Source organism: Chelonia mydas, chromosome 25 (genome assembly GCF_015237465.2).
Source record: "Chelonia mydas isolate rCheMyd1 chromosome 25, rCheMyd1.pri.v2, whole genome shotgun sequence".
Lineage (NCBI taxonomy): Eukaryota > Metazoa > Chordata > Testudines > Cheloniidae > Chelonia > Chelonia mydas.
The window spans coordinates 16,006,119-16,021,831 of NC_057858.1; the positions used below are offsets into that span (position 1 = coordinate 16,006,119).

The 15,713-nt window shown below is 43.8% G+C and overlaps 1 protein-coding gene across 2 annotated transcripts in view; it reads left to right on the plus strand.

Moving 5' to 3' along the window:
• The window catches only part of MED26 (mediator complex subunit 26), a 52,817-nt gene extending 42,296 nt beyond the window's left edge, over positions 1-10,521 (plus strand). For both annotated transcript variants that reach the window (XM_037886077.2, XM_043535812.1), the window contains exons 2-3: positions 6,263-6,337; positions 8,193-10,521. In XM_037886077.2, coding sequence (XP_037742005.1) covers positions 6,263-6,337; positions 8,193-9,884 — 1,767 coding nt within the window. In that variant the 3' untranslated portion in view covers positions 9,885-10,521. The remainder of the gene's footprint in view (positions 1-6,262; positions 6,338-8,192) is intronic.
• Positions 10,522-15,713: the final 5,192 nt, after the last annotated feature.

The following is a 15,713-nucleotide window of genomic DNA, read 5'->3' on the forward strand; positions in this document are numbered from 1 at the left end:
TACGTCACACTGTAGTCACTCACAGAGAAGGTGCAGCGAGGTAAATCTAGCCATGTATCAATCAGAGGCCAGGCTAACCTCCTTGTTCCAATAAGAACAATAACTTAGGTGCACCATTTCTTATTGGAACCCTCCGTGAAGTCCTGCCTGAAATACTCCTTGATGTAAAGCCACCCCCTTTGTTGATTTTAGCTCCCTGAAGCCAACCCTGTAAGCTGTGTCGTCAGTCACCCCTCCCTCCGTCAGAGCAACGGCAGACAATCATTCCGCGCCTTTTTTCTGTGCGGACGCCATACCAAGGCAAGCCTGGAGGCCGCTCAGCTCACTTTGGCAATTAGGAGCACATTAAACACCACACGCATTATCCAGCAGTATATGCAGCACCAGAACCTGGCAAAGCGATACCGGGCGAGGAGGCGACGTCAGCGCGGTCACGTGAGTGATCAGGACATGGACACGGATTTCTCTGAAAGCATAGGCCCTGCCAATGCAGGCATCGTGGTGCTAATGGGGCAGATTCATGCTGTGGAACGCCGATTCTGGGCTCGGGAAACAAGCACAGACTGGTGGGACCACATAGTGTTGCAGTTCTGGGACGATTCCCAGTGGCTGCGAAACTTTCGCATGCATAAGGGCACTTTCATGGAACTTTGTGACTTGCTTTCCCCTGCCCTGAAGTGCATGAATACCAAGATGAGAGCAGCCCTCACAGTTGAGAAGCGAGTGGCGATAGCCCTGTGGAAGCTTGCAACGCCAGACAGCTACCGGTCAGTTGGGAATCAATTTGGAGTGGGCAAATCTACTGTTGGGGCTGCTGTGATGCAAGTAGCCCACGCAATCAAAGATCTGCTGATATCAAGGGTAGTGACCCTGGGAAATGTGCAGGTCATAGTGGATGGCTTTGCTGCAATGGGATTCCCTAACTGTGGTGGGGCCATAGACGGAACCCATATCCCTATCTTGGCACCGGAGCACGAAGCCGCCGAGTACGTAAACCGCAAGGGGTACTTTTCAATAGTGCTGCAAGCTCTGGTGGATCACAAGGGACGTTTCACCAACATCAGTGTGGGATGGCCGGGAAAGGTACATGACGCTCGCATCTTCAGGAACTCTGGTCTGTTTCAAAAGCTGCAAGAAGGGACTTTATTCCCAGACCAGAAAATAACTGTTGGGGATGTTGAAATGCCTATATGTATCCTTGGGGACCCAGCCTACCCCTTAATGCCATGGCTCATGAAGCCGTACACAGGCAGCCTGGACAGTAGTCAGGAGCTGTTCAACTACAGGCTGAGCAAGTGCAGAATGGTGGTAGAATGTGCATTTGGACGTTTAAAGGCGCGCTGGCGCAGTTTACTGACTCGCTTAGACCTCAGCAAAACCAATATTCCCACTGTTATTACTGCTTGCTGTGTGCTCCACAATATCTGTGAGAGTAAGGGGGAGACGTTTATGGCAGGGTGGGAGGTTGAGGCAAATCGCCTGGCTGCTGGTTACGCGCAGCCAGACACCAGGGCAGTTAGAAGAGCAGAGGAGGGCGCGGTACGCATCAGAGAAGCTTTGAAAACCAGTTTCATGACTGGCCAGGCTACGGTGTGAAAGTTCTGTTTGTTTCTCCTTGACGAAACCCCCCGCCCCTTGGTTCACTCTACTTCCCTGTAAGCTAACCACCCGCTCCTCCTCCCTTCGATCACCGCTTGCAGAGGCAATAAAGTCATTGTTGCTTCACATTCATGCATTCTTTATTCATTCATCACACAAATAGGGGGATGACTACCAAGGTAGCCCAGGAGGGGTGGTGGAGGAGGGAAGGAAAATGCCACACAGCACTTTAAAAGTTTACAACTTTAAAATTTATTGAATGACAGCCTTCTTTTTTTTTTTTTGGGCAATCCTCTGTGGCGGAGTGGCTGCTTGGCCGGTGGCCCCCCCACTGCGTTCTTGGGCGTCCGGGTGTGGAGGCTATGGAACTTGGGGAGGTGGGCGGTTGGTTACACAGGGGCTGTAGTGGCAGTCTGTGCTCCAGCTGCCTTTGCTGCAGCTCAACCATACACTGGAGCATACTGGTTTGGTCCTCCAGCAGCCTCAGCATTGAATCCTGCTTCCTCTCATCACGCTGCCGCCACATTCGAGCTTCAGCCGTCTCTTCAGCCCGCCACTTACTCTCTTCAGCCCGCCACCTCTCCTCCCAGTCATTTCATGCTTTCCTGCAGTCTGACATTATTTGCCTCCACGCATTCGTCTGTGCTCTGTCAGTGTGGGAGGACAGCATGAGCTCGGAGAACATTTCATCTCGAGTGTGTTTTTTTTTTTTTCTTTCTAATCTTCACTAGCCTCTGGGAAGGAGAAGATCCTGTGATCATTGAAACACATGCAGCTGGTGGAGAAAAAAAAAGGGACAGCGGTATTTAAAAAGACACATTTTATAAAACACTGGCTACACTCTTTCAGGGTAAACCTTGCTGTTAACATTACATACATAGCACATGTGCTTTCGTTCCAAGGTCGCATTTTGCCTCCCCCCACCGCGTGGCTACCCCCTCAACCCTCCCCCCTCCCTGTGGCTAACAGCGGGGAACATTTCTGTTCAGCCGCAGGCAAACAGCCCAGCAGGAATGGGCTCCTCTGAGTGTCCCCTGAAGAAAAGCACCCTATTTCAACCAGGTGACCATGGATTATATCTCACTCTCCTGAGGATAACACAGAGATAAAGAACAGATGTTGTTTGAACGCCAGCAAACATACACTGCAATGCTTTGTTGTACAATGATTCCCGAGTACGTGTTACTGGCCTGGAGTGGTAAAGTGTCCTACCATGAAGGACGCAATAAGGCTGCCCTCCCCAGAAACCTTTTGCAAAGGCTTTGGGAGTATATCCAGGAGAGCCGCAAATGCCAGGGCAAAGTAATCCTTTCACATGCTTGCTTTTAAACCATGTATAGTATTTTAAAAGGTACACTCACCGGAGGTCCGTTCTCCGCCTGCTGGGTCCAGGAGGCAGCCTTGGGTGGGTTTGGGGGGTACTGGCTTCAGGTCCAGAGTGAGAAACAGTTCCTGGCTGTCGGGAAAACCGGTTTCTCCGCTTGCTTGCTGTGAGCTATCTACAACCTCATCATCATCTTCTTCTTCTTCGTCCCCAAAACCTGCTTCCGTATTGCCTCCATCTCCATTGAAGGAGTCAAACAACACGGCTGGGGTAGTGGTGGCTGAACCCCCTAAAATGGCATGCAGCTCATCATAGAAGCGGCATGTTTGGGGCTCTGACCTGGAGCGGCCGTTCACCTCTCTGGTTTTCTGGTAGGCTTGCCTCAGCTCCTTCAGTTTCACGCGGCATTGCTTCGGGTCCCTGTTATGGCCTCTGTCCTTCATGCCCTGGGAGATTTTGACAAAGGTTTTGGCATTTCGAAAACTGGAATGGAGTTCTGATAGCACGGATTCCTCTCCCCATACAGCGATCAGATCCCGTACCTCCCGTTCGGTCCATGCTGGAGCTCTTTTCCGATTCTGAGACTCCTGCATGGTCACCTGCAGCTTGCCACGCTGGCCAAACAGGAAATGAGATTCAAAAATTCGCGGTTCTTTTCCTGTCTACCTGGCCAGTGCATCTGAGTTGAGAGTGCTGTCCAGAGCGGTCAAAATGGAGCACTCTGGGGTAGCTCCCGGAGGCCAATACCGTCGAATTGTGTCCACAGTACCCCAAATTCGACCCGGCAAGGCCGATTAAAGCGCTAATCCACTTGTCAAGGGTGGAGTAAGGAAATCGATTTTAAGAGCCCTTTAAGTCGAAATAAAGGGCTTCATCATGTGGACGGGTGCAGGTTTACATCGATTTAATGCTGCTAAATTCGACCTAAAGTCCTAGTGTAGACCAGGGCTTAGAAACTAACCAATTTATTTGAGCATGAGCTTTCGTGAGCTACAGCTCACTTCATCGGCGTGTTTGTTTCTCTTTCTGGTTTTAAACTCTTTACTATGGTTTATGTTGAGGTTTTTAGACTTTGCTCAGGATCTATCCCCCTGTGAAAATGAGTCACTGTTATGTAGATTTTTCTCAAAGTATTGTTTGATGAAAATTCATTCAGGAAGTACAATGGAGAAGTTACTGTTTTACACAGATATCGATCTCTGGTGTACCTAATGCATTCAGTGAAGTGATACTTAAAAATAACTCTGAAATTATGTTTTCACCATTGCTGTTAGAAAAGTCTGTCTAAACTGGTTCCCAAGCTGTTTCATAGTGTAGATAATCTTCAGATTAATGTTCAGATTTTTTGGGTACCAGTTTAACTCCCAATTAATTGCATAATATTCCTATGACAGCAAGATTAATTCCTCACAGGAAAAGTTATAGGAAAGTATGTATTTATTTATTACTTGTCTTGAGTGTTCTTCTTGGAAAGAGTTAATCAGATTGACTACTTTTGCTCTTCATTTTACCTCTCCTCCCAGCTGTTATGACTTTCTCAATTGGAAACAAGGAGAGGCAGCACCACATGACCAGACAGCTCTCCATATCAGCATGTGCTCAATGGTCTGTGGGTTGGGAGTTTCTTGTCTAGACTGTAGGAAAAGTAACACTACTTCAGACTTGGCTGGCTTTCTCTGAAATGTTTATCATTGACAGGGCCAGCATTACAATTTATGGAATCCCATGTTCCTGGAAGGGGAAGGGAATATAAGGCAGAGTTCCCTTCTTCTGTTAAGTCAAGGATGCTGTTGGGGGCGTCTAGCATCAAGCAGACTTCTCAGCACCCTTTCCCCCACAGCCCTATTGATGAAGAGATAGATGGGACCACCCATGAGATGTACTGGTATAATGGGATGGAGGATCCAAAGTGGCTGCTTGCACAGCTTGTGCCCAGTTAGACTCCACTGGAATCAACAGACTGCATGATCTGTGGCTGATTCTGGATCAGGCCTTTTGTGTTTAAGACTGGCCCTGATCATTAATCCCACAGTTCAGGTTAGACACGTGCTGTGGCTCCATGAAAACCATTTATATTGGCTTTGTTGTTCTGTTCTCTTTGCATGAGACTGATTTCAAACTGGAACTCTTTATCAGCTTCTAGTTTTCTCTTTGTGGTAAAGTGTAGGCAGAATGCCTATGATGATGATGGAGCAGGCTCCTTTACATGGTAAGCCACCTATCTGAGCACAGACTGAACAATCCCCTGGGGCATCTCCTGCGTTTGTTTGTTTTTTCTCTCTGTTTATGTTGTAAGCTCACTGGAGCAGGGATTTTCTCTCTTCCTGTCTCATACAGCACTAAACACACCGTATAACGCTTCAGTGGTAGTAATGCTCAACTGCTGGTTAAGCCCCATGTTTTCATAAAACCCTTAAAGCTATGGCTTTGTGGGGGAGAAGAAGAAGAAGTATTGTAAAATTTCATTTTCATTGAGTTCGTTATATAAGGACAGATATGAATTTCAGGGTTTAACCCCTATTGTGGCATATGATGGTACTGTATTTGTCGATTAAGAACATAGCTTTCACCAGTCTGGCTTTACAGCAGGCTTTTTTCAACAATGCTATAAAATATTGGGCTGGGCCAGCCCATTATGTGAGTATTTGTTACATGCCCACCATATGAGCAGTTTGAGTGATTCTCAAAAGTACAGTACATTAATAGACTGAACAAGATTAAATATTTTAATTTAACATTTAATCTATGCCACCACTGTTGAATATACACAATATTATCTAACCCTGGGCACTGATGTGCATTCTCTGTCTTGTGCTTTGGAATTTGCTTTCCTTGTTGGTCTGACAGAATTGGTCTGACACTTGGGACACAGTACAAGTCTACTCATTCAGGATTTTACCTGGAGGAGTGGAAACTGGGTGGTTTTGTCTTTATGCTTGCCATTCTCACCTTATTTTAACGTATGGTGAACGTACCTTGTGCTTAAACTGGTCACATCTTTATGTATGAAAATAGGTATGTACCATCATGGGTGTTCACTTGAAATCAAGCACTTCAGCTGGCAATATGCTCTGACAGTGTGTGTTGAACTTAGTTTTATGTAAGAGCAAGATTGTAACAAGATTGTAACAGCTCCTTCAACTTCCAGGTGGTAGGCTGGAGGAGTATCCTTTTCCCTCTTACTGCACACAGGCAGCTCCCTAAGCCAGGAGATGTGGTGGCCATTTTGGGCTCAGTTCTTCTTGTAATTATACAATATAACATGTTTTAAATGTGGCATTATTTGAGAACTAAAATGTATGCACGAAAATTTAAATAACTTTCTCTTCCTTGATGCAGATCCATAACATGGTGGCAGTGCTGGAAGTGATCTCCAGCTTGGAGAAATATCCCATAACCAAAGAGGCACTTGAGGTATGTCACCTTACATGTAAAATCCACACATGCTTATGTATGAAAACAGATTGCCTCTGTACAATATCTTTTGAATCCCCTTTAATGTATTCCAGCTCTTCCACAAAAACATAGATAAACAACAAAAGATTACAAATTTAAGGCAAAGATATAGTAATTAGTCCCCCACTTCTTCCTCTGGCACCTCAGTACATGACCGAATGAGTTGTCTTGTTGGAATCATATACCAGCAGAAGAGTAACTACATTGGTGTATGGGGCAATCCAATTTCTGTTCACATAAGGGACCAGAGCAATCCCTACTTGCCACTGGTTAATTCCTTGTCTGATTCAGCCAGTATCACTTCTGTATCTTATGACTGGTCACTTTCTTCTTCTTCTTCTTGCTCAAATTCTAATTCTCTTTGATAACCTACCATGAATAACATCACTTTATATAGCCATAAAATTAGTTTGAAATATGCCCAATTCAGTGCCAATCCTTGATTGGCTGTGAGGTTAGCTCCCCCTGTGAGAAGACTATATAGCTAAAGAACGCTGACTCATACACATTGGGTAATTCATTGTTCAATTTACTTTTCACTCTTATGCCATATGCCCTCTGTGAGACTTGGTATACAAAAGGGATCACTGAGAGAACCACCAGATTATGACTTCCAGTACCTCTGCTGGTGGGACAGCAACTGCATAAGCTGGTCCTCTTTGGACCCTTTTAAATCCATAAAGCTAAAGAGGATTTTTTTGCACCTAGATATTTAAAATATTTAATTTAAATTTAAAGCTTTGGAATTCCAACTTCCGTTGGTGAAAGAGACCAACTTTTGAGCTATGCAGAGGTCTTCTGCAGGTCACCAGTTGCTGTCGATGAATGCACTTAAACTGGCAGTGTCATGCCTCTGAAAAACATAACTGACTTGTATTCAAAAGGGATCCAATTACATTCCTCATTGGGAATCTTTTACTTTCTAGGACAGCACAGCACTGCTCTGCCAACGCCAGTCATAATCATGATTCATTTCCAATTGGCTCAGGTTGAAATGTATCCACTTTTATCAGTTTCAAACCTATCATGTCCCATCCCCTCTAATATGCAAAAGATGTTAGTGCTTCACTTCACAGACTGCACTTTCTTTGGTCTAATGTTATATGCCAATATTCCTTACCTGTAATCTGATTTCTGGGGCAGTTGCCTAATGTTTCCAAATGAATGTTTTGGGTATAACCACAAAACAAAGAAGGGCCCAGATATTTCCCTTGCAAACTGAGGGAAGTCATGTTTAGGCACCCCAAGAATTTTATTTAAATTGGCCCCATAAATCCTTCCCACAGCACTTGGGGAAAATTCCATCTGACTCTGGAGGGTGGAGTAGGATGTGACAATAAGCCAAGAGTGATTATCAGCTCTAAGGTCTGTGATTTCTTCTCCCTCTTTCTACATGCCCGTGGTGGTGAACACACACCTTATCTGGTTGGGGGTTGTGCACACCTTTCCCCAGAACTTGAGCATGCTCCTTGGTCACCTGCAAGAGGTTCCTATTGAGTGAGGGACTCCTTCCCCACCACCCTCCCCAGATGGCTCCCATGGCACCTCAGCCAGCGGAGAAAGAGAAGAGATAAATAATCAAACTTGCAGTAGGTTTCCTAAATGGTGGAGCATGGGGTCAGCTGAATCAATCCCTTCCAAAAAGACTAATGGCATAATATCTTATTTAGCTCCTACATTCTTTGTGAATTTTTGGTGTGATATTTGGCAGAACGGTATGCATTGACAAGTGAAAATGCATCTTACAATTTGACTTGCGTGCTATCTGTTCAGAATTAAATTTTTGTAAAACAACTCTTCTCACTTTTTATAGGAAACAAGATTAGGAAAACTCATCAATGATGTAAGAAAGAAGACATCCAATGAGGAACTTGCCAAACGTGCCAAGAAATTGCTACGGAATTGGCAAAAACTGATAGAACCTGTAACCCAGAATGAATCCGTTCCAAGAGGATTACCGAATCCACCTGGATCAGCAAACGGTGGTGCACACAACTGTAAACCAGAAGTGCCACCTGCTGTAGTAACTGGATCAAAGCCCATCAATGAATTGAAAAGCAGGAATGATATCCAAAAGCTAAACTCCCCGAAAACAGAAAAACTGGGAAATCGGAAAAGGAAAGGCGAACATAGGGATGGGCATCAGGGCCCCCCTCCTTCTAAAGTTTCCAAAGGTAGTCATGAAGTATTACAAAACTCTTCTCCTCCACCAACTAATGGGATTGCGGGGAGCCCTGAAAGTTTCCCCAGTCCTGTAGATGTAAACCTGCACCCAGGGCCTGAAAGCAGCAGGACAGAACATAGTGAAAATGACAAACACAGTAAGATCCCAGTAAATGCTGTAAAACCTCACACCAGTTCTCCAGGACTTGTAAAACCTTCAAGCACTTCCTCATTATTAAAGACTGCAGTGCTTCAGCAGCATGATAAATTGGAAGAAACCACAGGACAGCACCAACCTAAGAGTCCCCGCTGTTCCTCGTTTAATCCTGGGAATATTAGGCATGACACATTTGCTCGACAGCATATCACATACTCACCAAAGGGTTCAATACCTAGTCCATCTCAAAGGTCCCAGTTCTTAGATACTGCACAGGTGCCATCACCACCACCCCCTTCCTTGATGCAACCATCAACCCCTCCAATGCCAGCAAAAAGACTGGAGGTTTCTCAGCAATCAGGAACTGAGGTATCTCAACATTGGCAGGAGCAGGCATCTTCTGAAAGCCAGCACAGGCACACAGCAGGGACACTTCAGCACACATCTCCTAGCTGCAAAACTAACTTGCATCCTGGGGAATCTCTGACGCCACATGTTGGCTTTTCACCGGACACTTCAAAAATGGACAGTGATGATGCTGCTTCAGGTTCAGATAGTAAGAAGAAGAAAAGGTACAGACCCAGAGACCACACAGTCAATTTGGATGGGCAGGTCGTAGAAGGGGGTGTGAAACCTGTGAGATTAAAAGAAAGAAAACTCACGTTTGATCCCATGACCGGACAGATAAAACCTTTAACACAAAAAGATTCTTTGCAGGCAGAAATCCCTACAGTCGCTGAACAGCACAGGACAGAAACAGACAAGCAGGAGCAAAAACCCAACCTGCAAAGTCCTTTTGAACAAACGAACTGGAAAGAGTTATCCAGAAATGAAATAATTCAGTCGTATTTAAACAGACAAAGTAGTTTGCTGTCTTCATCAGGAGTACAAACCCCAGGAGCTCACTACTTCATGTCTGAATATTTAAAGCAGGAGGAAAGCACTAGAAGAGAAGCTAGAAAGACTCATGTTCTAGCTCCTAACAGCAAACCCACAGACTTGCCTGGGGTCACAAGAGAGGTCACAAGCGATGACCTCAACAGAATACGTGAACATCACTGGCCAGGCGTGAATGGCTGTTATGATACACAGGGTAACTGGTATAATTGGACGCAGTGCATATCTTTAGATCCACATGGGGATGATGGTAGATTGAACATCCTGCCTTATGTCTGCCTAGACTGAGTACAGTTTTGCTAAAATGCTCTCACATCAGCAGTTAGAAAAAACGGCAGATACTATGCCACTTAACATGGAGAGAGCCTCCTGTCCTGGACAAACAGGGCCAACGAGCAGAGGGTCTGAAGGAGCTGGTTGTTTACAGCTCTTTCCTTTAAATTCTCCTTTTGTGAAATGCTGCTACCAGTTTACTAACAAAATTGCAAAGGAAGGCATTCGAAGGTTGATAATTTGAGTTCAAAACTCTATAGCAAGCCAGCTATAAAAAAGTGTTAGTCCCCAAGAAGTGAAGATGATTTCCAGCACTTTGTGAATGCCGGAATCTTATTACAGGCAGGTACAGATAAAATTGTAGAAATTACCTTAACAAAATATGCATCTATTTATTTGACTTGATTTGAGTTTATTTGGCAGTGAGATGTCCGAGACAATGCGCAAAAAATCTAGTTTTTATTTGCATCAGATCTTTGAACATGATTGTGTTCTTTTCAAATTATGTGGTGCAAAGATTGGGTTTTAAACAGCAGGTGTTGCACTGCAGGTTGGCGATCTGGCTTCAGCTCAACATTCCATAGGCAACCACATACTTTAGTCTGGTTTCAGTTAAAATCCAGTCTCTCAGAAATGCTGCAAAAACTAGGTTGTATTTTTTTTAATTTTTTTCTTCCACCACCAGCCAAATCATTTTTCTCCTTTTCCCTTCCTGCAAACCTCTAGAAAAATTCACCTTTTCTAGAATCCAAAAGGAATGAGGGTGCTACAAGTTTGTAACTGTACTGTGAGGGGAAAAAGGAAGCCTGTTTATATGCTGGAAATATACTTGTTACCATTCCTTTAGATATTGTTTGCCTTATGGATATCCATCATAAACGCAATTTGCAAAAACAAAGAGCCTTAGTGAATGTACAGTAATTAGACTTCTGTGTTCTTGGGATGCAGAAGGGAGCAACTTTGCTATTTGGTCCTTTAAGTGGACACATTGTGATATAAATGTGGAAATAAAAAAATTTGCACAAAAAAGTTTGTGAATTATTTATATTTAAACTGGTTACTTTCAAAGTTTGGTCAGTTCAGAAAAGCCAAGTTGAAGCTAAGTACATATTGCCAGCAGTGTGATTAAAACTGCATCCTGTTAGTTTACTTTCTAAACCAGTTAAAGGTGGTTAGTCATATAAGATGTACTGTCTAGCTTTTCTTAGTCTTCCAAGTGTGCTGGCAATATTTACTAATATATACTGGATAATTTTAACTATGGTTAAATCCAGGGAGAATGTGCTTGGTTCGGAGAGAGTCCTCCAAGTTACTTTTACTATACCTCACAAGTTGAGCTTATTGTTCAGCTTTCTCTTTAGTCCACTTTTGTACGTAGTAATAATAATAATTGTAAAATGTCTTTCACCTCTGATCACAGTCTGATTCAGTAATATTTTTATATTCAGTATAGGCAAAATACTTGCAGCTCCTATTAATATATTAGCAATTGGAACAATTTACTTTTACAGCATCTGGTATTGGGCTTTTGGCCTGCTGGTGCTTTAAAAAAAGAATCTGGATTACTGCCACTGCAGTAACATTAGATACATCAACAATCCTGCTTCCACTGAGGTCCTAGTAAAAGTCCCACTGATTTTAGTGAGAGCAGGATCAGGCTCTTAATTTTCAGACAAAATCTACTTTCTATAATGGATGTTATTCACCAGGTCAGCATTGGCTTGTTCCATGGAGTACAATGAGAAAAGCTTTTAAAATCTAATCTTTCCCATTCAGACTGAATGCTTCTGTGATTTGCCTGGCTTGTGAAATATTGAAACCTGCTGTATATGGGTATTTCAAAATCTCCTCAGTGCCTAGTTGTTCCCTTTTCTCCAGGACTTCAGAATTAGAAAGGCTTCTCAGCTGGAAAAACCAGTCACCATAAAAATGTTTCCAAGTATATTTTCAGTTTACTTCCATTTTTTACCCTTCTGCAGTGATAAAGACTACCCAAGCTGTTTGGAGCTGGGGAAGGTAGTATCACCTTGTGTCTTGGAATGGGTGGGGAAGATGCTTGACATTTATTTATTTAGAAAACTTACACACTAAACCTGCCCCCCCCTGCCCCCACCCCAGGGAGTCTGTTCGCTTCCCCTTTCCCTGAAAGACCTTAGTCATTAACCTGCCCATCTTAGGGCCTTTGAATTTAGGGTTACTCTCAGAAGGGAATGGTTGGACTCTGATCCACCACATAATTTTTGGCCACTGTTTTATTTCCTATTTACTCCATTTCTTCTGAAATTCTGGCTGCACTACAGGGGTCTATAGAGGAATATAATACTCTAAATTGTCACTGGTATTTGCAAGCAACTTGCCACAGTGCCCAGAGGCTGACTAACCACTGTGATGATCTTAATTTCATCTATTTTGTAGGGGAGGAGTCTAAAGTATCAGACCCAGCTCTTGTCCACAGCCCTACAAACTGATCAGACATTCCACTGATTACTGTGTGCTTTAAATCTCTTGTGTGACTAGATTTCATGGTTCTAAACTAGGTCGTCAACCAAGTTGGAAGTAATCCAGGGTCAGAAATAAGTTCAAAGACATTTATATTTCAGCATGGTCTATTAGTGTAAACGGTGATGTTCTATCAGCTCCAGCAAATGTTGAAGATGTTTACAGGGTGGTCTTGTTAATTTTGTAAACCAGTTCAAATGAAGTTTACCTTGTACATGTTTACCTTTGTGTATTTTCATATTTTTGCATGGACTGTTTCTTGGCCAGTTGCTTGTACCTTAGGCGCTTTCCAAAATGCACTGTCCTTGCCCTAACACTTACAATCTAACAAGTGTAGAAGAGACATCTCCTTCCACTGTGGCACTGAAAGGCTCCCATGTGTGAATCTAGGTTCTGATATGGCCCCATTCCAGTATGGGTGCCTGTATTAGGTGTGCTGAGATGGTTTTATATAAATTTCTTTATTTTTCAAAGGATGCATAGAAGAAATAAGCAGTACAAACAATTAATATTTACCTATCCGGGAACCATTCAATGTGTCTCGCATTCTATATTTTAGCTAGCCTTAGTTTACTACGAACACTTTACATGATGCTGCTCAAACACTCAACAATAATTTCCCTTAAATGGTTGCAGATTTTTAACAAGCGTAAAGAAGCGTTTTATCAGTATTGGTGGTAACGGAGTAGAAACTCGCATCCCTAGGAGGAAGACTGTATGGAAACAGTGGCCTTAACAAGCTATCTGTTGCTTCATTGTAAAAGTTATGTGATGTGTTAGAGAGGAGGTTCCCAGCAGGCTATTAGTATTATCCTTTTGTGTTCAATGCACTTAGGGAAAAAGCCAGACACAACACTTACTCTTGCTAGCAAATGTTTTACTAATGCTACTACCTCAAACTTTTCAGGAATGTTATCCCACCTGAGTAGGTGTGTTAATCTTGCCCATGACTACCAGTGTCAATACAAATCTAATTTTTTAAAAAAACTTTCTCCCTTCACTTATGAGGGGATCTCCTCATGAAAATAATTATGCATTGTACCAAAGCAATTACATCTATAACTATCCTTATCTATAAGTTTAAGCACTACTGAAACACTTACTGTCAAAATTGGTGACCAAGAGTGGCTAGCATGGAGGACTGACTATCTTTATGCTGTTCTCGCTCCCTGGTCCAAATCTGGTGTGCATGAATTTTGAGTGAACACCCATGCAATGCTAACTATGAAATTAGTTGGTCTTATTCTAGCACACTTTTAAACAAGTGTCCCAGTTGGCATCTTTACTGACAGTATAGGTGGAAGGCAGATTATCTGAATTAGTAATAGTGTAAGTTACCTGTATTGTCCTGCAGATGACCCCTCCAATTCATGAATGAATTGTGTAAGTGAGGAAACTGCTTCCTGTGGTGGTTTGTGGAGTTCATTTTCCAGGACTCTGGGTTGCAATGTCTTTCATTAGTACTAAATTCAGTGCTCATTTAAATGTGGGGTAGGTGGATGGACGGTTAGCAATTTTCCCCTGAATTTTAAAATTAGAGAGAGGGGAAGAGGGAGGTGGGGGTGTGTCACATCAAAAAACACATTTGGAAATGTAGGAGTTTGACAAGAAATCACAAGATGTGAAATGAGGTCTTGATTTTTTTCCATTTGCAGGGAAGGAAACAGTGGTGTATACAGTGAGCTGCCCTCACCTCACTCTGTGAGCAGCTGAAGCCTGAAGGAGGGGGATACCTCATTTGTTTACCACAGATTGCAAGTGGAAAAATTCTGTCACCAAGAAAGTGATGCCCTGGGAGTCCTGGACTAAGGCCTTCAGTCCCACACAGCTAAACACCTCAGAAACAGAGGAGGTCCCAAAACTCCTGTCCATCTATTCCCTGAGAAAAAAATTACAAAATTGAAAAAAAACTAGTCAGCTTTATTGTTCTGTACCCTTTTTACTTCACGTAAACAAGTTCATGTGCTTTTACCTAAGTGAAGTACTTTCTTTTGTAACTATGCTATCTTAAAGGGAAAAGGTGCCTTTTGTGCTCCGTACCCCTCACCCTATTGGTTTTATGTGCTAGTATCTAGGAGCCCTAGTCATATACTAGGTCCTGTACACAGATCAAAAACACACACCTTCCCTCTAAAGTGTTTAGAACTAACAGCTGCCTGGAGCCAGAGGGGAGTACAGAGAAACAACAGCACTGGTAGACCACATCAAAGACTAATCTCTGCATTCCCTCTATGTGACCATTGTCAAGTGGCAAAATATACATATGTGTACCTTACTACAATGGTGTTAGGACAGGCATGATTGGTGGCAGACATGGGGCAGTTCAGAGTAAAGAGTGCAATTTGGTAACTTTTATTGTTGGGGGCGAGATCTGCCTCTTGACTAAATGCTTTTCCAAGCCTTCCTGATCTTTATTAATGATATGCATTAGATAGTAGAGAGCACATCTCCAGTGTATGGTTACTAGCATTTGTTTTTTAGGCCATTCACAAAAATAATGCAAAAAAGCTCTATATCACCATTATTAAATGCAGGCAAGCAGACTCCCATGACAACCTCTGTAAATGCACTGACCCTGACTAACGAATCCATCAAACGCATGCTAATGTAAACTGCTTCTGAGTTTAATATTCCTGTAACAATTCATGAGTAAGTTAGGTCTGTGGAAGTTCTACCTAGGTTAATTCTATGGAGTAGCTGGCAACAGTTAGTTCTGAAGTCACTTCCCTCTTCTGAAATTGTACCACCATCCTCCCTCGCCCTTAATTATTTTACAGCTGGTGTGCGCTCATGGTGACGTAACAGCTGGTTTCGGGGGGAATCTTCCAGAACTACAGCGTTGTGTTTAAGTTGCACTAGCCGTGTTTGAACTATTAGAGAAGAAAAGGTCGGTCAGGGAGTTTTAGCAGTAGTTGCTGCATGCCTGGACGGCTCTGCTGCTCTTGCGTTTCTACGTGTGAGAGGCTGCTGGCCGAGAGGTGAGGCAGGAGCTGGAATCAAAGCCAGGTTCCCTCCGTTTAGCACCAACCGCCTCTTTGTGTGGGGGGCGGGGGGCGCTGCAGGAGCCCGGAAACCACCTTGTAAACCCTGTACTTGACGGAAAGCAGTTCAAGCCCGGGGTGTGGCAGCCCCGCCCCTAGTTCCCCCGCCTCTGTCCATCTGCCTGAACCAGAGGCCTGCCCGCAGAGAGGCCAGGAGGGGGAGGTAATGGCCTTCATGGGACCCGCTTCGGGCGGAGCGGGACAAGCAGGCCCGCGGGGAGAGGTGTGTCTAAGACATTACCTCCCTCCTTGTCTTTCAGCCGGGACGAGCCCTGCGCTGCGGGGCCTCCCCCCCGGGCCGCTC